The 24199-nt window shown below is 57.0% G+C and overlaps 1 protein-coding gene across 7 annotated transcripts in view; it reads left to right on the forward strand.

Moving 5' to 3' along the window:
• The first annotated feature begins 9931 nt into the window (after positions 1-9931).
• TFDP1 (transcription factor Dp-1) overlaps positions 9932-24199 on the forward strand; it is a 31667-nt gene continuing 17399 nt past the window's right edge. For 2 of the 7 annotated variants that reach the window (XM_036831540.1, XM_036831542.1), the window contains exons 1-2: positions 9932-9977; positions 10842-10917. In XM_036831540.1, the coding sequence (XP_036687435.1) occupies positions 10906-10917 (12 nt within the window). In that variant the 5' untranslated portion in view covers positions 9932-9977; positions 10842-10905. Of the gene's footprint in view, positions 9978-10012; positions 10098-10181; positions 10225-10841; positions 10918-24199 lie in introns of those variants that run through there. The other 5 variants (XM_036831545.1, XM_036831539.1, XM_036831543.1 and 2 more) reach the window with 5 other exon arrangements.

Here is a 24199-nt window from a genome sequence, read left to right on the forward strand (position 1 = left end):
AGATACAAAATTAATATACAGAAATCTGTTGCATTTCTGTACATTAACAATGAACTATCAGAAAGAGAAATTAAGAAAACAATCCTATTTACAATTACATCAAAAAAGAATAACATACCTAGGAATTAATCTCACCAAGGAGATAAAAGACCTGTACTTGAAAAACTATAAGACATTGATGAAAGAAATTGAAGACAACACACAAATAGATATTCCATGCTCATAGATTGGAAGAATTAATACTAAAATAATCATTCTACCCAAGTTAATCTACAGATTAAATGCAATCCCTATCAAAATATCAATGGCATTTTTTTTTTTTTTTACAGAACTAGAACAAATGATTCTAAAACTTGTGGAAACATAAAAACTCCAAATAGCCAAAGCAATCTTGAGAAGGAAGAACGAAGCTGGAGGTGTCATGCTCCCTGATTTCAAACTATACTACAAAGCTGCAGTAAACATTATGGTACTGGCACAAAAACAGACATATAGGTCAGTGGAACAGAATAGAACCCAGAAATAAACCCATACTTATTTGGTCAATTCATCTGTGACAAAGGAGGAAAGAATATATTATGCAAGGGGGAAAAGACAGCCCCTTCAATAAGTGGTTGTTGGGAAAACCAGAGAGCTACATGCAAAAGAATGAAATTAGAACATTTTCTTACACCATATACAAAAGTAAGCTCAAAATGGATTAAAGACTTAAATGTAAGACCTGAAACCATAAAACTCCTAGAAGAAAACATAAGCAGTACACTCTGTGCCATTGGTCTCAGCAATAATTTTTTGATCTGTCTCAATGCAAGGGAAACAAAAGAAAAATAAACAAATGGGACTACATGAAACTAAAAAGCTTTTGTACAGTTAAGGGAACTATCAACAAAATGAAAAGGTAACCTACTGAATGGGAGAAGATATTTGCCAACAATGTATCCAATAAAGGGTTAATATTCCAAAATATACAAAGAACTCATACAACTCAACATCAAAAAAAAAAAAAAAAGAAAAAAACAGATTAAAAAATGGGCAGAGTATCTGAATAGACATTTTTCCAAAGAAGACATACAGATGGCCAGCAGGCACCGCTGCTCAACATCACTAACCATCAGGGAAATGCAAATCAAAACCACAAATGAGATACATCTCACACCTGTCAGAATGGCTATTGTGAAAAAGACTACAAATAACAAATGTTGGTGAGGATGTGGAGAAAAGGGAAGCCTTGTGCACTGTTGGTGGGAGTGTAAATTGGTGTAGCTACTATGGAAAAGAGTATGGAGATTCCTCAAAAAATTAAAAAGAGAACTACCATATGACCCAGCAATTCTACTCTTGGTATGTAACCAAAGAAAACAAAACACTAATTCAAAAAAATACATGCACCCCTATGTTCATTGCAGCATTATTTACAATAGCCAAGATGTGGAAGCAACCTAAGTGCCCATCAATAGATGAATGGATAAAGAAGATGTGTTGTTTTTATATACAATGGAATACTACTCAGCCATAAAAAGAATGAAATCTTGGCCATTAGTGAGAACATAGATGGAACTAGAGGGTATGCTGAGTGAAATACGTCAGAGAAAGACAAATACTGTATGGTTTTACTTATATGTGGACTTTAAAAATGAAATAAATGAACAAACATGACAAAACCGAAACAGAATCATAAATACAGGGAACAAACAGGTTGCCAGAGGGGAGGAGTGTGAGGGAATGAGTGAAATAGGTGATGGAAATTAAGAGGAGCAAACTTCCCATTATAAAATAAATGAGTCATGGGGATGAAATGTACAGTGTGGGGAATATAGTCCATAACTATGTAATATCTTTGGTGACAGGTTGTAACTAGACTTATAGTGGTGATCAATTCATAATGCATACAAATATCAAATCACTATGTTGTGCACCAGGAACTAAGATCATGGTGTTCAATAAGACAACAACCACAACCACAGAACAAAGACTAGCTGCGGCAGGATCCCCAGGAGTGATGAGCACTTAGATCAGAGGGGAAGGCGTGACCATGTAGCATCATACCAGCCCTTAGCAGTCTGGCCAGACTCCCACACGGAAGAGAGAAGTTTTTACCTTGGTGAGGGCACCGGTATGCCATCAGCTTTAACATAACCCTCTGGGATAGTCTGCATGGATACGTAGGCAAACAGCTAAGGCACGACCTGAGAACGTCCTCTACACCCCATGGCCCTCAGTAGAGAAAGCACAGACTGGAGTCCAGTGTGCAGGTCAGAGCATACAAGTATCTAACAGATATACTTGTGTGTGTGTGTATATATTGTTCTATTAATGTGATACATTACATTGATTGATTTTCTTATGTTGAACTATCTTTGCATTCCTGGAGTAAATTCCCCTTGGTCATGGTGTATAAGTTGATGAAAAATATGAATCTACAAATCCAGGAAGCTCAATGAACTCAAAGTAGGGTAAAGTTAAAGAGATTCACACTGAAACACATTATAATCAAACTCAAAAGACAAAGACTGAGAATCTTGAAAGCAATGAGATGTGATTCATCACTTACAAGGGATTCTCAGTAAGATTAATAGCCAGTTTTTCATTAGAAGCCATGAAGTCAGAAGGCAGTAGGATAACATATTTGAAGTACTGAAAGAAAAAAAAAATAACCTGCCAATCAAGAATTCTATATCCAGCAAAACTGTGCTTCAAAAATATGGGAGAAAGTAAGGTATTCCCAGGTAGACAAAAGCAGTGGGAGTTCATTTCCACTAGACCCGTTCTACAAAAGATGCTATAGGGAGTCTTTCAGGTTGAAATGTAAGGACACTAGACAATAACCAGAGGCCATAGGAAGAAGTAAAGACCTATGTGAAGGGTAAATACACAGGCTAATACAAAAGCCAATATTGTATTTTTGATTCTCAATTCCACTTTTTAATCTCCTACATGACTTAAATGGCAAATGCATAAATATAATTATAAATGTTATTGAAAAAATAATGTATAAATATGTATTAATATGAATTAAATTCCCATATCACAATACATAGATTGGCAGATGGATAAAAAGTAGAATACAACTATATGCTATCTACAAAAGGCTGACTCTCAAGCTAAGGACATACATAGGTTGAAAGTGAAAGGATGGAAGATTTTACTTGCAATTTTTAACCAAAAGAGAGCAGGGGTGGCTGTACTAATATCACACAAAATAGATTTTAAGTAAAAAATTGTTACAAGAGACGAAGAACATTATATGATTATAATAATGATAATATAATGTCCCTTGTCTCTTGTAACAATGATAAAAGGGTAAATTCGCCAAGAAGATATAACAATTATAAATGTACATATGCTAAACATCAGAGCTTCTAAATATATGAAGCAAACACTGACAGAATTGAAGGAATAGGCAGCATACCATAATATAGGAGGTTTTAATACCCCACTTTCGATAATGGATAGAACACCCAGAAAGAAGGTCAACAAGGAAGCAGAGGACAAGCACAGCACTGTAGGGCACTGGCACCAACTGGCATGTATAGAACACTCCACCCAACAAGAGCAGAATACACATTTTTCTCAAGTGCACATGGAACATTCTCCAGAGTCGGGTCCTTGGAGACGTTGCCTCCACTTTGTGAGACAGCAATGCGCTAAAGAATACGTCGTACTCGGAGTCTATTTATTCAGGCGCCCCTAGTTTCTCACCAGCTCAGAAGCAGGGCAGTCCACGGAAGAATTTTAAGCAGGAAGTGTCATGATCCACTTTCCATTGTCTGTAGCGAGGGGCGAGGGCAGGTGTGCAGAGGTGTGGGTGGTGGTACTGACAGCAGTAGGAGGTGGTGCGCACCTGGGGCAGGTTACTCACCGGGCCTGGGCCCGTGGAAGAGGCACAGCTGAGGGGCCCTGCGGGAGCCATGGACAGAGGGGGACGCAGCCAGCAGCCAGTGTGGCCAGGGAGGACGAGGGCCACGCGGACCAGCCTCTCCCTCCCGCCTTTCTCTCCTCTGGCCGATCCAGTGGGCCGCAGGTCCACAGGTCGGGGTGGGGGAGGGGTGGGCAGAGCCCCCCAGGGACCAGGTGGGGATGGGGCAGGGCCAGCAGGTCTTCTTTCCTGGGAGTGCGTCCTCTGTCTTCCTCTGGGGACTGAGCTCCCAGAGCACCCCAGCCTCTGCACGCCGCCCACGGCGCGGGCACGTTTTCAACCCGAGCGTGTCCGGGTGCTGGTCTTGGGCCCTGGACGTCTGTCCATGTCTCACTGTCACGTTCCTCCACAGCCTGCAACTCGACCGTCAGGAACGCTTGCCCCGACCTCCCTGACCCGTCCCGTCTGCCCAGCTGCCCAGCCCGCCCACATCCACCTTCCGGGTCCTCGCCTGGTGCCTGTGGACTTGGGCCGGGGGCTGCCCCTACCCCGTCCCTCGGCATCCACAGGTGCAGCTCTTGGTAGCAAGCACTTGCGTTTTGGAGGCTGTGGGTGTCTGAAGCCACTCCCTATAGTTAGGAAATGTGCCCTCATTAACACAGGCAGGAGGCGGGTGCCACGTCCCACCCTGGGAGCCCAAGAGGCACCGCCACCGGGAGCTGGAGGGTAGAGCAGGCCCACCCAGGCCGAGGCTCCTGTGCACAGTTCTGACTCTGGATCAGAAGCTCCGGCTGGGTGCCACCTAGAGCCCTTCCAGCCTCTGCAGCCCCATCTGTGCGCCGGTGCTGCCGGGTGGGCGTCCGTGGGCGCCCAGCTTCCTCGGCCCTTGTTGTTGTTTCTGAGTCCAGACCTCAAGTGACCCCTGACGCTGTGGCCCTTCTTGGTCAGTCCCCAGAGCTGTGCTCTACAACCTCTCCTCTGCCCACCACATGCCTTATTTCTCTGAAACACAGATCTCTCTTCACCGCTCAGAACAAACTGATAATTGTCTCCTAATGCCTGCTCCCTGCCCCCTTATTTCTATAGAGCTTGAAATGCTTAGGCAGGTAAAGGGCCCAGAATGATGACTGCATCTCTAGCATCACTTACAGCCAGGTGTGGCCCCAGCTAAGCCAGTAGGACTGTTATGATCTGAATGTTTGCAGCCCCAGTGAGGTGTGAAAGGTGACAGGACATGCCACTCCTTCGGGAGAAGCCCTGGGAACAGGGCAGAGGCTACCCTTTCGCACGGGAAAGCTACATTCAGAAAGGAACTCTCTGTCCCAGGAGGACGCGGATGAGGAAATCAGGACAAATGCATGTCAGTGAAGAGGACCGGGGTGTAATCTGCACAGGCACCTTACTTGTCTTCTGCGTTTCCCTGTCACCTCCCGCACACCCTTCTTTCTTTTGACTTTAGCTGGACGTGGTCTTTAAGCCTGAGTTCTAAGCCACTCTGGGAGTTACTCGTCTTCCCCTAGGTGCTCCCCTGTGCACACGAGGTACACACGTTCACCTTCTGCTTCTCTCTTGTTGATCTAAGGGCCACAGCCTAGAACTTAGAATAGAGGGGAACTTATTTTTCTTCTGCTACAGGCAGTGTTTGGAGGTGGGGGTCTCTGGGGGCTAAGTAGGTCATGGGGGCAGAGCCCTATAAATGGGATTAGTGCCCGTGTTGGAAGAGGCCAAGGAGCCAGCTCACTCTGTCTGCCCTGTGAGGGTAAAACGAGGCATCTGTCTGTGAGCCAGAAAGAGGGTCCCACCTGAACGGCACAGGCTGGCACCCTGATTCTGAACTTCCGGCCTCCATAACCACGAGAAATAATTCCTGTTGTTTATAAGCCACCAGTCTGTCGTGTTTGGCTGTAGCTGCCCTGCCTGAGACACAGATGTAAGCAGCTACAGGCACTTTCCAGATGTGTTCTTTTCTGCACGTGCAGGGACACACACATACATGTGTGCACATGCACGCCCGCACACACACACCTCAGCTGGTCATAGCCATCTCAGCGTCACCTTTGCTGTGAAGCCCTCCCTGACTGCCTGCAGGGGACATAATCGTTCCTTGCTCTGTGCTTCCACAATTCCAGCTTCCAATCACAAAGAGAGCCTTGCCCCTGTACGTCGTATTTGATTTGCGGCAGTCTGTCTCTCCCGTTTGACTCTCAGCAATCCTGTATCTTCTTTCTTTCTTTTTTGGCCGTGCCATGCAGCTTGAGAGATCTTAGTTCCCCAACCAGGGATTGAACTCTTCCCCCCCTTGCAATGGAAGCACGGAATCCTAATCACTGGACCACCAGGGAATTTCCAATCCTCTGTCTTATTAATCTGCACAGTGTCAGCACTCAGATGCTACCTGGCACGTATTCAGGCCTCAGAACTGTTAGGTGAGTGAGGAATGTAGGACAGGTAAAGCTTTTGAAATTGTGTCTTCTTATCAAAGAACTATATTTTTATCTACTTATTTCTCAGCTAAAGGAATCTGAGCATCAGAGAGGCTGAGATGACTTGTCCAAGGTCATTTGACTTCCCTTCATCTCAGCTTCATCGTAGCAGGTGGGCTGTAGGGCCCTTCTCTGAATCAGCAAGGTAAGTGGACAGCAGTGGGGAAATGACCAAAGGCTTTTGGTTCTACACAAAGTGAAGTTTCCTAAAATTGTGCTGTGGGCTCTTGGTGCTTTCCCTCCTGGCTGATGGTAATGGATTCTATCGAGGAAGGAAGTGACATAGGAGAGGTGGACCTTCAACCTTACATTGTAGGATTCTGTGGAAAACAACCTGGATGTCATCTTAGCAGGAGCAACACCAAGTCACCCAGAAGGAACACTGGGGTGAACTGCGGAATTAATGGGCAAAGGAATGAAAGGGGTTTGAGTAAATTTGAGTCAAATTGGATGCCGTGATCTTCTAGAATTTGTCAGATCCAAGGGGAGCTTTTCGAAGGACCGTGGCTTCAGCCTGTAAGCGGTTGTGCAGGTGTTTAAGATGCTAAGGACATAGTAATGCCAGAAGGCCGAGGACTGACCCTCCTTCCCAGAGGGGGACTTGGCTTTGACCAGAAATTTTCGAAAGGAGTCGTGATGTAAGGAAGGGAGAAACACCGACGTCTTCGTGTGTCTGGGCGGTGGGTGGGGCTCAGAGGTGGCGACTTCTGTGGGGAGAGGACCAGGGGGGTTTTCCTGAGGTTTGCGAACAAGTCACCCAATTCACTTACATTTCATGTTACACACAAATAAGTAGAAAAAATTTTTCTAAAGATGCCATTATTGATACTTGGCCAAAGAAAGAGAAAATGTCGCTTGTCCATATGCAGAACCCCACCCACAAGTCCCATGAGCCCCTGCCCCCCTCCCTGTCTTCCTACCTCTTGATGTCACCATTGCCATGGTTACCCAAGAAGGTGGAAAACAGAAAACTGCTGGAGAAAAGGCCAGTCATTGAGAAGGGAATCGAAGACAAACTGGATATCTAACAAACAGATTTAGAATTCAAATTTTCAAGGGAGTAGAAAACTTTCTCTCTCTTTAAAGGAGAGTTTAATGGGGGTGGGGGAAGGCTTTGTATCACACTCTGAGACTCAACAGAGCAGGTGCCCAAAGAAAGAGGTAGCTTGTGAGAGGTGAGCCGTTTTCCTGGGAAGGACTGGTCACTTCCTTCTAATAAAACACGGAACAGCACCATTTTCCTGTGGTGTCCTGGACGACACAGCAGTGATACAGCCCCTGGGAGGAGGAGCGAGTCACCACTGAAGGGAAGCATCACTACGGGCTGTGCTTCTGTACGCTCCCCGATGCAGACCGGATATGGAGCGATCAGATGAACGCAGGCGTGCGGCCATCACACACCAAGGTTACTTTTCTGCCAGCCTAGGGGTTTTGAGGTGAGGCAGCGGCAAAAAGCATTTGGAGCCTCAACCCCAAATTATATTCTGTTCCCTTTTAACACAGGCACGGGGCTCTGTGGGGCACCTGACTATGGAGGCAGAGAGGTTCCACGCAAACCAGCCTCAGCGGACTCAGCGCTGCGGTAGCGCCTGCGAGTTCAGAATGTTTCACTAGTGACTTTCGCGCAGAAATTATTTTGAATATGAGAGCTAGTTATCCGTGTAAATGTGGTTGAATTACTGGAATCTTGACTCTGTAGGGAGAGGTCTAAGAGTCGTACTCTGGTCCAGCGTTTCTTCCTCACTCTGAGCCCGCAGCCCTCACCAAGAGGCTTGCTGCCTGTGCACTTGGGTCCAAGGGCTGGGAGGGGGCTTCCACCTGCTATCTGGGGGTGAAGATTCCAATATGGTAAACAAGAAAGAATTCCTGGGAAAGAACCGTGGGGCTAGTAACACATGACCACTTGAGGAACAGAATGGAGGGCTGTAGGTTCCGACACCATGGGGCCCTGCTGACCACTGGGGAGCTGTGTACCTTTCACCACAGGGGAGCGAGGTGCTCTGCCTGCAGGAAAGCAGGACTGTCCCTCTGAAGCCTTTTATTCCCCCCTTCCCCTCTCCATCCCTGTTTCTCTAAGTGCAGTGTACTAATCAGCAGAAAGAATGGGAAGACTTCTGCTCTTCAAGAAACCAACGCTAAATAGGGCGTTAACAGTTCAAGACTGGAGTGGTGGGACTTCCCTGGTGGCGCAGGGGATAGGACTCCGTGCTCCCAATGCAGGGGGCCGGGTTCGATCCCTGGTCAGGGAACTAGATCCCACATGCGTGCCGCAACGGAGAGTTCACGTGCCCCAACTAAGGAGCCCAGCCGCAACCAAGACCCCATGCAATCATATAGATGAAAAAAAAAAGACTGGAGTGGCTTTGCTAGCAGGTGTGGGCATGATCAGCATAAAAGTGGTTAATTGTGAAACCCTCCCAGTCCCGGGTGGGGGCAGCGACACCTTAGCGTGCAGGGAAGAGGCCTTCTATCCACCCTCCAGGCCTCTGACGCGGCCCTGAACTTTGGACTGGCTCCCAGGCCCCGCCCACCCTCTGCTGGGCCTCCGCAGCGGGCCCCATGCCCTGGCCCTGCCGGCGGTGGGTCACAGGAGGGACAAGTGTCCACTAGGTCCAGTCCACCCGGCGATAAGGAGCGAACCCGCACCCTTCCGCCCCGAGGACACGGAATCTGGTCAGAGGCCGGGCGCGGGCGTGGAGGCCACCGGCAGGGCAGTGGACAGGGCCCTCCACGCTGCGCGTGCACACACCCGGTCTTCTCCGCGCACCTGCACACGCACACGCCTGGCCTCCTCTCCTTCCTGTGCACATACACATGCACCCGCCCATACACGCCCACGGGCACAAACCCAGCCTGCTTTTCTCTTCCGCGAGTACACATACACGCTGCGCACACACTGGAACCCCGCTCCTCCAAGTCCGCACATCTGCACGTGCACACACACACACTCGACCCCTGTCCTCCGTGTGCGCTTGTATACCTTGCCCCTGGCTGTGCACACACGCACGTGCACACCCATCCCTGGCCCCCGTGTGCATACACACTGACCTGCACACCTTGCCCCTGTTCCCCGTGTGCCTACACATGCATACACACTCCCAGCCCCTGTCCCCCGGGTGCACACACATCCACACACACCAGGCCCCTGTCCCCCGAGTGCACACACACGCACTTGCACCCTGGTCCCTGTCCCCCATGTGCGCACACACGCCCGTGCACCCCCTGCTCCGATCCCCCCGATGCGCACACATGTGCACACATCCCAGCCCCTGTCCCCTGGGTGCGTACACTCGCCCGTGCGCCCCCGGCTCCGATCCCCAGTGTGCGCACACGTGCACACATCCCCGGCCCAGTTCCCCGCGCGCGCACCGCCGCGTCCTGGGCCAGGCCCTCCTCTCCATCCCCGGTCGGCGCGCGCACACACGCGGGCACGCGCAGGCGCAGCCCATCCCCTCGGAGCTTGAGCGCGGGCCTCCAGGCGGGAGGGGGAGGGGGAGGGGGAGGGGGAGGGGAGGGGAGGGGGGGAGGAGGAGGAGGAGGGAGCCGAAGGCGCGAAAAGGCGCGCAGGCGCGCTGCGGGAGCCGGGCCGCCGCCCACGTCACCGCGCCGCGCACGTCACGCCGCCCGACGCTCGCAGGGTGAGCCCCGCGCCCCGGCGCCTCGGCAGGGCAGGGACCCCGGCCGAGCGCCGCCGGGACCGCCGCCCTCCGCCCGCCCGCGTGTGCGCGCCCGGTGTCCGCGCGCCGACCGCCCGCCAGGTGCGGCGGGCCGGGGTCCCGGAGGGGCGCGCGCGCTGAGCGCCCGCGGACCCCGCCGCCCCCCGCCCCCGCGCCGCGTGCGCCGACCCGGTCCCCGCGCGCCGAGGGCCGCCGCGTGGGCGCCCAGGTGACCGGCCCAGCGGGGTCGCGGGCCGGGGTCCCGGGCGGGGCCTGCGGGCGGCCTCCAGGCGGAGCGGCGCGCGCGTCCGCGTCCGCGCCCGGCGGGGGTCGGAGCGGGGCGGGTCCGAGCGCGCGGGGTCTGGGGCGCGGGGTCCGGGTGGCGCCGGGCCCACCTGCCCGCCGACTGCCGGTTCCGGCGCGCGGGGGGCGCTCGCGGGTGGCGGCCGCGGCCTAGTGACAGGCCGGAGGCCGGGACCCCGGAAGCCCACCTGTCAGAGTTACCGGTCGGCCGGTGGTCGCGGGTGGGCCGGGAGCGCCCGTGGGGAGCGCGTGTGCGCGGGGCCGCGGGGCCAGGCTTATCCGCGCTGGGTCTTTGTGCGCGTCGGGGAGGCCGGGCGGGCATCCTGGTGGCGGACGGGCTTCCCTGCCTGGGATGACTTTAAAGTCCCCAGGGTAGGGGGCATTTCTGGGCCGCGCGCGCTCTGGGGATGGGGTGTGAGGGTTTGGAAGGGAAGGCGCCTGGTACCCGGAGGGGCAGTGGGGACGGCGGTGGTGCTGGGGGAACGTTGGTGTTACTTCTTATTTCATCCTTACTCATTCCTCGTTTTCCCTTCTTCTTACCAGAAAAAACCATTTTTCTTCTCTGGAGGGTGAACATTTATAGCATCGATTTCACGGATCTGGTAACATGGCAAAAGATGTAAGTATGTTTGCTTCCTGCTGGACAGACGTTTGCCTAGTGCTGTGTTCTGGGTAGGTTCCCACTTTGTTTCAGGATGACCACACATAAGCTACAGGAGAGTTGATTTTCAGGCTTTTAAAGCACATGAAACAAGGTAAAGGTGAAAAGGATGGAAGAAACCCGCAGCTTGTGTGGAGCTGTGCGCTGGCCTCTGCCTGGGCTTTGCGGGCCTGAACACCGGGCGGTAAGCTCCGTTATGTGGCTCAGGCGCAGCCCAGTTTCTGGGTCTTTGCCGACGGTTAACTTGTAAATCAATCATGCCTTTGTGGGAGGACACCCTGAGTGCACGAGGGCTGGGCCCGGCCCTGGGCTGTGCCCTGAGCACCTGCTTTGTGTACCACGTGGGAAGTTAGTTCAGCTTCGATCCATGAAGCGCTAAGCACTGGTTTTGGCAACTCTTTTTCTCAGAAAAAGTGAAATTTGGTGATGAACAAAATGTGGTAAAAAATTCTACTTTAGCTTTATATTTGTCATGAAGCTATAGAACATAGTGAGTAATTTTTTTTTCACATTTTGCAAGAAATAGGCTTTTAGGCCCCCAAATATATTTTATGGGCCGTGTAGCCCTGTACTACCCTTGGTAATAGTTAAATTAACTGAAACCCCAGCTCTGTTCTTCAGTGTTTCTCAGAACGTGCTGTTCTGTGAACATTAGGGAAAAGAGGCCGTGGACTTATTCACTCATTAATTGCACGGAAGTACAGCCCGAGACACAGCTGGAGGCATAAAATGTGTCTGTATCTGTGGGACCACATAACAGGTGTGAAGCCCTCCCGCCAGCGTGTGTGGACTCGGGTGCCCCTGTGTGGTGTCTGTGGGTGTGAGTGTATCATCTCTGACGGTTGAAGGCTGTGCCCGCTTCTCTGCTACGTTCGCCCCAGAGATGCGGGCCGGGCAGCAGGCACGCAGTAAGGGCGCTGCAGTGCCAGGGCTGGTGTTTGGGGGCCGAGTTTCTTGCCCTCCTGTGTGAACCCCCGGAGGAGAGCCCTCTTTCTCCTCCCGGGCGTCTGGGGAAGTAAAGACGGACGGTCACGGCCCCGGGCCCGGCTGCAGGAGGAGGACGGCTGAGCGGCCTCTTCCGATGGTCCCTTCTGGAGACACAGCCCCGCAAGGCGCGGGCAGCCCGGTGGCTGGGTGGAGTGATGCAGGACCATCCCTTGCGACGTGAGTAGGTGACGCCCACCGTGGAGGTCGGTCCCGTGGTGATACCGGCCTGGGGAGTTGCAGGTGAAGTGGCCTTGCCTGTGCTGAGCTGGGGGCCGTCAGGTGTGCTGGAACCAGGTCTCGCTGGGGTTGGGGGTCGGTGGGCTGGAGGCCACGGCAGGGTCAGGGCTTGGCCCGTGTCCCGCTGCCTGAGTCTCAAGGAGGGTGTGACGTTTCAGCCTGGGAAGCCGACTGTGGCAGCCGCAGTAACTTAAGCAGTGGGGCCTCGGTGTGGTCTCCAGTGTAAGATCGAAGCCCCTTGAGTTGAAGGGGGTGGTGGGCTGGGACTCCAGCTCGGCAGAGCTCTGGGGGCTCCGTGGGGGCCTGTTGGGGCCCAGGGGGCTTGGAGGGGGCTGGGACGGGGCAGCGTGGGCCGTCCCCCTGCAGGTGGGCCGGTCTCCCGGGCACACCTGCAGCTTCTCTCCACCCTGTTGTAGGTGCGTCCGGCCCAGGGTCCTGCCCCGCTGGGCTGAGGGCCCCTGTGCGCTGCCGGCCTCGCTCGGGGTTTGGGGTTTGCCGGAGCCGTGATGGTCACCCCGGCGGTGAGGGTGGGGCAGAGTCGGGGAGGAAGCGGCGCGTTTCCCCTGAACCCCGGAGGGTGGGGATGGGGAGGGGGAGGAGGAGGAGGAGGAGGCAGGTGAGGGCACAGGCCGGTGGTGCCTGAGGCTGAGCTGCCTGCCCGCCGTGGGGCTTCTGTTCCTAGTGCACGGAGAAGTTAAGCCTTTGTGTGTTTTTCTAAAAGGCATCTGGACAGAACACTGTCGTTCCCGCGTTTAACCATTTTCCGGCGATACGTGAAAAGAAGCCTGGTGGCTTGGTGGTTCTCCACCACCGTTCCCTTTGGAAAGTGGGTCTCCGCGCCATCCTTAACTTCCCTGGCCCCTTCGTTGCTCCCGGGACCCTCGGCCCTCGTGTGCGGGACTCACACCAGAGCTCAGGGACTGTCCTTAATGTGCACGTGGCGGTGTTGCCACGATTTCCTGCGGCGAGGCCCGTGGGTCAGAGGCGCGCAGGTCGAAGGCGGTGGCGACGCTGTCCTCGGCGCCGTCCTGGGGCTGCCTGTTCCCTCCCGCACGGGGACTTGTCACCCTGCTGAGTGAAAATGCAGCTCATTGGTTATTGATTTATGAAGCTGGGTATCTGTGGGTTTTATTTTGTGCCTCCGGTCCCGTGACACACGTCCTGATGGGAGGGTTTCCAGTGCCCAGGACGCTCTTGCGGTGAATGTAGGTGTGGAAGGAAATGTGAAAACTGTCACCGTCAGAGATGTCTCATTGTGCTAAAAATTGCAGTTGTGTGAAGTAGAGAGTGGATGGCGTCTGACGTACATGTGTGTGTGTGTGTTTCCTGAGCATGTGTGTTTCCTGAGCATGTGTGTGTAGGGGCCGAGTGTGTGCATGGTGTGTGTGTGTTTCCTGAGCGTGTGCGTGTAGGGGGCCAAGCGTGTGCATGTGTGTGTGTGTGCTGAGCGTGTGCTGAGTGCGTGCTGAGCGTTGCGCGTGCTAAACGTGTGGTGCACGTGTGTCCCGGCCTGGGCTGCCTGCCCTTCTGGTCTGTGGCCCTGATGAGTGTTTTGGTGCCATTGGCCTTTGGAAGACTGTGGGTTTAAGATAAAGGGCCTGTGTAGCAGTTGTAGTTGTTCTAGAACTGGACCGGAGGGGCCGCAGGGAGAGAGCCCGTGACTCAGGACCGCCCCCCGCCCCGGCCCCGCCGCTGTTGGAGTGACCCTCGGAAGGAGGACACGGGGCTAACGTCCCCATTGGGAGGACCAGTCCTCATCCAGTGTCACGAAGGTTTGAAAAGAGCAAGCAGGGGGTGGTCGATTTGTGAAATCTCAGGCCTGCTTTTGCGGAGATGTTCCTGGGACCCTCCCCTCCCCTCCCTGCTTCAGGTTGGGACCAGAGGGCAGGTGAGCCGCGCTTCGGCCCCAGCAGTCCCGGGAGGGCCTGTGAGTTGCCGTCAGGGCTCGGGGGCCTCACCGTGGAGCTGCTCTGTGGTCGCACTTTGCGTTCCGTGAGTTTATGGAAGAATCCCTGGATTGTGTTATTGAGGGCAGGAGACCGAAGAAACACGCGTGGAATCTAAACTTGGGAGGGATGCGTAACAAGGCCTGGTTTAATGAGCTTGTCTCAAAACACACGTCCTGAGTGCTGTTTCCCAGGCCTGGGCCTCGGCGATGAGATTCGGGGCGCGGAAGGGGACCTGGGGTGGCGGGGCCGGCCGTGTCGCTCAGGCCGTGAGGTGAGAGCCCGCCGGGCGCTGACGGCGCTTCTCTTCCCGCTTGAGACACGAGCGAGAGAGCTCAGCCCACTCCGGCGAAAGCGGCGAAGGCAGCGCTGCTGTGCTTGACTCTCGGCGGGCTTTTCCTGTGTCGGAATTACCTTTTCTCCCCACGGAATGAAACTGGAGAAACTCTGAGACCGTGTGACGAGCAGGACGTTATGGCGGGGTCAGCAGTGCCGCCCGGGACCCCGCGGCTGGGTCGCACCTGGTGTAAAATGCCATCTGCCTCCTGGTACAGCCAGGGTGCTTTCTCAGCCCTGCTCCTCGGCGAGCGCGTCATCCCCAGGGTGCGCTGTGGACCAGGAAGCCCTCCTGGGGCTTGGTACCCAGCCTGACGCGTCGTGACCCCCCAGGGGACGTTTTCCGCACACAGTCGCTTGCTCGAAGCTCTTGTCTTTGGGGTTGAGCGAGTCACGTTTTTCTTCCGCGTAGAGCAGCTGGGGGGCTCTCGCTCGGACGCCAGCCCTGGCCTCTCCTCCTGTGGTTCTGTGCTGTTTGTCGAGGGGGGCTGGGCCTCGGGGGGAGCAGGGATGGGCCGCAGCCCTGGGTCTCTCCTGGCGTGAGGGCCAGACCTCTGCAGTGCGGCGCCGCGTTGGCCCAGGTGGAAGTGGGACTCGCCCCGGCCGCTCTGCTCAGACGGGCACGGCCGGTACGGAGTCTGTCTACACTGCGCGGGCCTGGACGGGAGCCGGCCGGTGGTGGCTCCACGGTCGTGGTGCTGTCTGGGCCCGGAGCAGATGTGCTGCGCGTGATTTCGAGGGTCCAGGATGAAGCTGGACTTCTTTCTCTCAGCCTCTGTTGTTTGAGCTCAGGACTCTGTCCATCAAGGTCCTGTTTTCACAGGATCCAGGTTTTAAGGGGATTCTGGTCTGACAGAGTGAAACCCCTGGGCATCCCTTGGGCCCTGAAACGCAGCACCTCCTGACACCTGTACCCCGGTGTCCCGACAGATGACTTCGTGTCACCGAGGGCCCAAGACAGGGACACGGAGCGCTTGCTGGATGATACCCGGGGTGGGATTCCGCCTGTGGACCAGGCCACCGGCCATGCAGCTCTGCCCTCCGCCTCCCTGTCCAGTCGCAGGTGACAGACTTGCCGGCCCCTCCTGGTCCATCCCGCAGAGGACTCGCCACCCCGGGGGTTCTTGGTGGCAGCCGTGAGTTTGTCTTTGCTGGTTGACGTTGCACCAGCAGGCTTTTTTCTGTCACAAACCTTGGGTTTTCCTTTTAGCAGAAGTTCCACAAGGAACAAGTGTGAATTACTGAAAAAGTTCAAGGAATGTTTCTCGTGATCGTAAACGCAATGTTAGTTGTGCCAGAGTTGGAAGGCTCCAGGAAAATGAAGAGAATGAAGCCATCTGCCAGCCGGCATCTGAGAGGGATTGTTGGGGGTTTGTAGTTTATTCCTGTTGGGTCTTCGCTGAGTCGTACACAGCAAAGGTGTGTTTTACCCACGTGTGAACGTTCTGTGCGTCCCGCGTCTACCCCGTCCACGTCCGTGTACTGCCGCTGTTTCCCCCAGTCAGCGTTTCTTTTCTCCTGTGTCATCTTTAGCAGCTGTGCGGTTATTTGACATGTTGGGGAATCGTAGGTGGTCAGTTGCTGAAAAAGTGACCTAAAATGGGAAATAATAAAAAATGATACATTCCTAAACTCATCTTGTAAAATTCAAACACATACGCTCGCCCTCCCAGCCCCCTGGCTGTACAGCGAAGGCCCTTTCTTGGCCAATGGGTCCAGCGATTCACGTTTCTTGCACAAACCATAGCCCATTAAGGCCCAGCTTTGATTTCTGCAGGATGGAGGGAGGACGTAGAGGACGTTTAAAGTCGCTGAATGCGACCTAGATTGTTTGCAGTTTTTTCCACGCGTTTAATAACAAATATAAGCGGCACAAGTGGGCACTTAGAAGCGAACACAGCCGAGTGGTGGCCTGACGCGCGGGTCTTCGGAGGGTCCCGAAGGGGTGGGGCTGGGTTAACTCGGCAGAGCCCCTCTGCTGTGTCCCCCGTGCCCAGGCCCCAGCCGTGGGGATTCTGGTGGCTTCCAGTTCAGTCTTCTCACGTTTGCACAAATCCACAGAGATAACCCAGGACGGGTTCCTGGCAGTGTAATTGCGTGTGGACGCTCACACACGTGTGTGCCGTGCCTGAGGCGTCCTCAGATGACTTCCCAGGGCGGGCGTGCCGGGTCGCATCTACTCCCATCAGGTTGTCGGAGTCCATTTTAACCGCCCGTTTTCAACACCAAGTTTGAGAATTTAAAAACCCACAAACTCGCTCCATTTGATGGGTGAGGTTTTAAATTGCGTTGTTTTAGTTTGCATTTTTTGATTCAGAGGTTGAATATTTTCCTTTTAAAACATCATGTTTCTTTGTGAATTGAACACGCCCTGTGCTGCATCCTCCATTCGGGCGTCGATTTCCTGTTGATTTGCATCCACTCCAGAAACTAAGGATGTTCGTGAAAGCTTTGTCGTCATTTCACAGCAAAACGTTAAGATTTGGTTCTTCTGTCGTCAGCACGAGTGGCAAATATACCATCATTTCAGGCTACACAAAGGAGAACACGCCAGAGTTCGCACCTGGAAGTTTCACGTTAAGCACAGGTGGTTTCCAGGTGTCCGAACGTTCTTCCTTCCCTGTCGTCCGGTGCAGCGTGACCGAGGCCGGCACGGGTCTGTGTCGCTGCCCCTCTGGGGCCGTGGTCTCGGCTCGGCTGTTACACGATGGCTGGTCCTCTGCTTCCTGGTCTTGGTGACTTGAGTACCTGGCGTGGGTCTTAGCTTCATGTTGTTTCATTTGCATTTCAGAAAAATCAGGGTTTGAGTGAAAATGTCTTATGCTGAATGGATAGCATCTAGATCTGATCAGAGCTCTGGGGGTGGCACCCACTAGCGCAGCTGAGGGGACCAGGCCACCAGAATCGGGTCGCAGGGGGCCACAGGCTGCCGGAGATCGGGTGCAGGGGCCACAGGCTGCCGGAGATGGGGTGCAGGGGCCACAGGCCACCAGGATCGGGGTGCAGGGGGCCACAGGCTGCCGGAGATCGGGTGCAGGGGCCACAGGCTGCCGGAGATGGGGTGCAGGGGGCCCAGGCCACCAGAATCGGGGTGCAGGGGGGCCACAGGCTGCCGGAGATGGGGTGCAGGGGCCACAGGCCACCAGGATCGGGGTGCAGGGGGCCACAGGCTGCCGGAGATGGGGTGCAGGGGCCCCAGGCCACCAGAATCGGGTCGCAGGGGGCCACAGGCTGCCGGAGATGGGGTGCAGGGGCCACAGGCTGCCGGAGATGGGGTGCAGGGGCCACAGGCTGCCGGAGATCGGGTGCAGGGGCCACAGGCTGCCGGAGATGGGGTGCAGGGGGCCCAGGCCACCAGAATCGGGGTGCAGGGGGGCCACAGGCTGCCGGAGATGGGGTGCAGGGGCCACAGGCCACCAGGATCGGGGTGCAGGGGGCCACAGGCTGCCGGAGATGGGGTGCAGGGGCCACAGGCTGCCGGAGATCGGGTGCAGGGGCCACAGGCTGCCGGAGATGGGGTGCAGGGGGCCCAGGCCACCAGAATCGGGGTGCAGGGGGGCCACAGGCTGCCGGAGATGGGGTGCAGGGGCCACAGGCCACCAGGATCGGGGTGCAGGGGGCCACAGGCTGCCGGAGATGGGGTGCAGGGGCCCAGGCCACCAGGATCGGGGTGCAGGGGGCCACATGCTGCCGGAGATGGGGTGCAGGGGCCCCAGGCCACCAGAATCGGGGTGCAGGGGGGACCCTGCCTCTCCTGTGCCGCCTCCTCCACCTCCTGCCCTGGCTGCAGTGTGGACGTGCCCGTGGGTTGAGGGCAGCAGGGACTTGTTGGGGGGAAGGGCCTGCTGCACTGGGTCTGGGGACGGGGTTCCCCTTGAGGGGCTGCGGCCGGGCACAGTGGGTGGGAGGGCGGACGAGGGGCAAACCCGGCACAGGCCTCGGGGGCTTTGGGGAAGGGGAGAAGCCCGCGCATTGGGTCAGCCTTTCTGGTCCTAAAGAACCTGGAATCATGTTCCCCTGGGGGCGACTTGCAGATGGGCGGGGTCCTAGTCTCCGTCGCCTGGCGGGGGGTGCAGCAGGGCTAGCCCCTGCAGATCTGCCGCAGAAAGGCCAGAAAGCAGGACGTAAGCAGGTATTTAGAAGTTGTCTTGGAGCCGTGTCACGTTTTCTTAGGGCAGTCTTGCGTTTGCGCCTGTTGTGGAGTGAATTTGATGTTCTTCTGGCCGTGATGAGTGAGGCTGGTCAGATCATGGGTTAGAGGCCGCGTCCTTCTAGGGCGGGTGAGGCTGGGAGCGGGGCTCCCGGGTCTGATGGGAGACCCAGGACCTGGTGTTGGGGGCTGGGGAGTGGGGCGGCACCTGCTCTCTGGTGGGTGGAAGGTGGTGGTTTAAACGATCTGCGTGGCGCTGGGTGCAGCTTGGCGGCGGAGTGGGGGGAAGCGCTCCTTCACACGTGGGTCTCTGGGGGCGTGGGGGCTCTGATGCCCTACAGGAGGCCCTGGAGCCCTGGCATTTCCGAGCCGGGCGTCAGGGCCCCGAAGGAGGAAGCAGAAGACGCGGGCTGGGCTGTGCCCTGCCTCCCGGTCGTGTGCCCCTCGGGGACAGCGGCCAGCATCCCGGCAGGGGGTCAGGGTCTCACTTGAACTCTGCAGCCTCACCCCGGTTCCTGGCCCCGCCTGCCTCACCTGCACCCCCCAATCCCTGGAGCCCGCTGGGCCTTGTGAGTGTGACCCCCACTGGTGACGGGCCCTGGGCCTGGCACGGGAAGTGTTGGTGCTCGCCAGCCGTCTCCTCTCCAGACCTGTGGCCGACGCTGCCCTGTGCCTGTGGCTCAGGCCACTCGCTGTGGCCGTGGCTCTGGCCGCCACCTGGTTTCCTCTCCGTGGATGCTGGGGGTGGGGTTGCGGCCTCAGAGCCGTGGCTTGCAGCCCCAACCTCGTGCTTCCTGGATCTTGGGATCCTGGGGCCTCTGGATCCTCTGTTGAGGAAGCGGCAAGTAGCCTTATGTTTCGCCCAGTTACGGAAGTAGAGGGTTTATTTAAAAATCCACGTGGAGTCGGAAAGAAAGTTAAGAGTCATCTGAAATCTCAGTGCAGGGTGGCCTTGCTGTTAGATTTTGGAGATTGTTTTGGGAATAACTTACACGTCCGTTACACGGCTTTGCATAAATGCTCTCGGACGTTCTGTTCCTGCTGTTTTTCTCCATGGGTTTGTCCCGGACGCCTTCATGTTGGTAAATATGAAAGTGGATGATTAGAGGAGGCTTCGTGGGCCACCTCAAATGTGTGCAGGGGTGGAGGGGCCGTGAGCACGGCCCCGCATCCCTGTCGTGTCCCAAGTGACTCGGTTCAGGGCTGTCCCACCATCCTGCCTCCCCCGGGACTGGTTACACTCCTACTGTCATGGCATCAAATGTTCCAGGACGTGTCTCTCGAAGGCGAGAACCCTTTACACCTGAAACTTGTATGATGTTGTACGTCAGCTGTACCTCAAAAAGTAATGCAAATAAGTAAAGAAGAGAAATACCCCAAACACTGAACGGTGATTCCCGAGTGCCTCCCCGCTGGTCCCGGACCCGGAGGGGCTCTGCCACCGGGACCCCGTGGGGTGTTTCACGTGGACGTGGCCCTGGGTCCTCCCCCGTTCAGGCAGCTTCCCCTGCACCGCCTTGTGAGCGCCAGGGGCCGGTTTCGCCTGTTCTGTGTGTGGCAGGAGCTGGATCTGAGGTCCCAGGCACAGGCTCCCGAGCTGTGCTCTCCTCCTGGAGTCTTTCTTCACGTGATGGGCCTCAGCCCTCGCCCTGGCGCTCCGGCCTCCTTGGTTCATAGTGTCTCCGTGGTGGCCCTTCCATGGCAGGTGGCCGCGGTCAGCTCCGTAGCAGGTCACCCGGAGTCTAGGCACCTGGAGAGCAGTGTTGTCACCCGTGGTGTCTGCGGCAGGAGCACGGCACCCAGTGGTGTCCTCGATGGTCCCCGAGGCCCCCAGGGGCTGCTTGTCGCCCTCACATCCTGAGAGCGAGTGAGGGGGCCGAGGAGACGGAGACGGAGACAGAGAGATGGGGAGAGACAGAGACGGGCACACGACACAGGTGGGAGGGGCGGTGAGCCAGCGGGCAGGCGACTTGGCCCCTGGCGACCTGCCCTGGCCTTTGCAGATTTGGCCGCTAGGTCAGGCCGCACTCGGGGGAGGGGACTGGGCAGGGCACGAAGCCCCGCTGGCGGGGGCCTGGCTCGCTCACAGGGCGCGGGTCCCTCGGCGAGGCGGGCAGTGTTCTTCGGGGTCCGTGCCCTTTTACGTTAGGGCTGCTCCTGTGACCGCTGTGGTGGAAGGACCTAATGTTTCTCTCGCATGCGCGTCAGTGCCGACGTTCCGGACGCTGTGGACTAGGTTTTCTAATGATTTCCACGAGGGCCAGTGATGATGGATTTTGTCTTTTTGTCTTGTCACCGTGACAGCACTGATGCGCTGGGTGTGCCTTGTGGCTCGGGGAGTGCCACAGCCTTTCAGGATGAGTCAGGAGGTGGTTATTGAGGTGAGGGGTGCGCGCCTGCAAACTGGCTCCCTCCGCCCTCCCCCCCCCCCGCCCCGCCCCCAGCCCCCTGCTCACGGCCTCCCCGGTGGGCGGGCCCTGGGGTTTGCGGAATCCTGAAGGAGGCCGGGAGGTGATGCGGAGGCAGACTGGGGGGGGAGATGCCGCAGGGCTAGGCCAGGTCACGCCTCCTGGGGGCATGTGACGAGCGGGGGGGGGGGGGGGGGGGGGGGCCCACTTAGCATTTCTCAAGCCTGGAGCGTGGTGGTGGCGGCACTAGTAAGGTTTGCTAGTTTAAGTAAAGTAGTTGTCGTCAACTTTTCAGCTTTCGTTCTTAATGGGGTCAGCTCTTTCTAGTAGCATTACGTGTTTTGGGGACACGTGCTTTACCGTTATTGCTACTGTGAATGGGATAGCTTTACCTACTAAAATTGAGTAACCAACTTTTTCTATTAAATATGAGCACAAAAGGCTGAATATGGTTTTTCTAAGAAAAATTAAGGTGAGTTATGGCAAACGAGTGCCTTTGTTGTTGGTTTACATGTAATGGATTTAGCAGCGTGGTATTTCCCTAGAGGAAGCCAGGTTTGCATCTTAAATATCAAGATTTTGTCAGAAACAAAGTCCAGAGCACTTACGTTCCAATTAACTGCAATTTCAGAAATACCTCTTAAAGGTAGAGCGCCACCTGTGTTTTGATGCTTGCTGTCAAGGCCCTGAGGTCGTAGCCTCTGGGCTGCGAGGTGCAGGCAGAGGCCCTGAGGCCTTCCTTGGACTCCCAGCTGCCCTTGGGGCTCCTGCTCCCGAAGCGGGTGTTTTAGAAAAGGCTGCCGCCGAGACTCGGGGTGGAGGGTGGCCTGTGGGTGTCGACGCCCACGAGCACTCCACGCGTACCTGGGACGGACCGGCCCCTCTCCCGAGGTCTGCGCTGTCCGCGGTCTGTCCTGCTCTGGTGCGGTGTCCCGCAGGGCAGGGCCGGTGCAGAGATGCTGTGCCCACACGGAGCCTGGGGCGGGCTAGGGTGTCGGCCTGAGTCGTCTTCGGGCCCGCAGACGCCTTCTGTCACCTTCCTGCAGAGCCGGGCGAGAGGGGCCTTGGGTGCGGGGTTGATGGGGGACGTCTGTGTGCAGCGTCCCTGGTGTTTAGAAGGATGAGCCGCAGTCGTCCTGGCAGCGGGGTGACCTCGAGGGTCTGTCGCTCTGACACCTTGAGCTGCTTTCCTGTGGCTGCCGCCCGCCCGCCCAAGGCCGGTGTCGCTCACTTAGTCCCTCAGAAAGGACTCCCGGGGTCAGGCAGCCTGGTAAATTGCTGGGCTGTGACCGCGTGTCTTTGACGGTTTGCGGTCGCGTCACATCCAGGGGTCATGGCCGCGGCTGCCCACGGCTGTGAGCTTTGCCCCCGAAGTGACGGCCGGAGGGTGAACGGCAGCACTTTATGTTCTGAGGAAACCTGTAACCAGCGTCATCTCTGGGTGGGAACAATGACCCCAAAATTCAGTGGCTGAAAGTGACAGCAAACAGGTATTCTCCCAGCAGCTGGGGAGGGTCGGGTGCGGGTGGCCTTGCTGAGAGGTCTGTCCCCGGGTCTGGCGGCGTCCGAGGGGTGAGGCGGCCACCCCGGGGGGCCTCGGTGTCCTTGCGGCACCCGGAGCGAGCAGCACAGGAGGAGGGGCGGCCCCGCCGTGGGCCACAGTCCCTGGTCCCCCCTGGTCCCCGGTGAGGGCGGGTCCCCCGAGGCCGGCGCTCGGCTCTGAGGCTCCAGGTCCAGCTGCTCCTCCAGGCTCAGCGAGGAGGTCCCTCGGGGCTGGTGGGACACTTGCGCGTTGCTGTGCTTCAGGTTGTCTGGAGGACGGATTTCTCAGGTATTTCGGTTTCCTTCACGGGCAGGCGAGCTTGTGTCTCCTCTGTGACGCTGGCACCTTGTGTTGGGAAGTGGAGGGAGTGTCTGCGCCTGGGAGCCTGGCTGGGTGTGGGCTGCCGTCCACGTGGCCGTCCGTGTGAGGGACGGGCACCTCCGGCCGCTGGGCCTCCGTCGGGTGTCGGGTGTCGGGTGTCACAGGCTTCTCGCCCCCGCTGGGAGATCAGGGCCGAGCTCCCGGCAGCTCTGGGGGTCTCTCTGGAGGCGGCCGAGCCTGATCCGTGGCTCTGGTGACGTCACCACGGGGGGGTCAGCTGGCCCCCGTGGGGGGCCCCTGCAGTGGCCCAGATGTGAGCTTCACCTGTCACCCGCGAGGGGACCGGCGAGAGCCCGGCGGGAGACGCAGATGCTGCCGTGGGTTCTGGCCACGTCTTCACGTTGGCTCCTCGCTGGGGCGTGAGTGGCTCGGGAGCGCCGCGCGGCGGGTGCAGGCGGCGTGGCATCCAGCGTCAGGAGGGCGCTTCCGTGCAGTGTCGCCGCGGAGCCGGCTCTGGTTCAGAGCTCGTGTGCCATGTGCCTCGTGTCTCGTGCGTCTCCTGGTCCAGGTCCCCCTGGCTTAGGTGGGAGGCTGGGGCTGGCAGAGAAGGGTGGCCCCTTGCCCCACCCTCAGCAGTTTGCGGGACCGGCCGTGCCCGTCGGCTCTGGCCGGGCAGCCGCTGCGGAGAGCCTGCGGCCGAGGAACAGAGGGTGGGCCCTGCGTCCGGGGCGGGGGGCGAACGCCCCAACGCAGGGCTTCCTGGGCGTGAGCTGCCGAGCGATCATGGGTCACGTCGCTGCGGGCCAAGCGTGAGAACCGAGCAGGCTGGGGGCGTCGGGGCCCTGGCCGACGGGGGCAGCGGCATTGCTCAGCGCAGGGGACGCCAGTCCCCAGGGCGGGCTGCCCCCGTGCCCTGTGGGCACTGGCCTCGTCACGGGGGCGGGCAGACCTCCTCGACCGCCAGCCAGCATGTTCGCATCGGGTCTCTGCTCTGCGGCGGCAGCGTCCACGCGGAGTCAGCTCTGGGGGAGCAGGACGGGGGACACGGAAGCCGGAGGGAAGGGCAGGGGGCCTGGGGCCCCCTGCCAGGTGCTGCCGTCCAGGCGAGGGGGACCAGGCTCCCTCCTCGCCTCTGTCAGGTGTGCGTGTGCGTGTCCTTATACGGCCCTTCCTGGCCGTTGCGGGTCTTCGCTCTGGGGCTCTGGGGCTCCGAGCCTGCGTTACTGGGGCGTTTCTGGGACCCGTGAGATGTGGGCTCCCCAGCCGTGATCCGCCGTGGTCCTTGTGGTCAGGCACTTGGTCCCCTCGTTTT

Source organism: Balaenoptera musculus, chromosome 18 (genome assembly GCF_009873245.2).
Source record: "Balaenoptera musculus isolate JJ_BM4_2016_0621 chromosome 18, mBalMus1.pri.v3, whole genome shotgun sequence".
Classification (NCBI taxonomy): domain Eukaryota; kingdom Metazoa; phylum Chordata; class Mammalia; order Artiodactyla; family Balaenopteridae; genus Balaenoptera; species Balaenoptera musculus.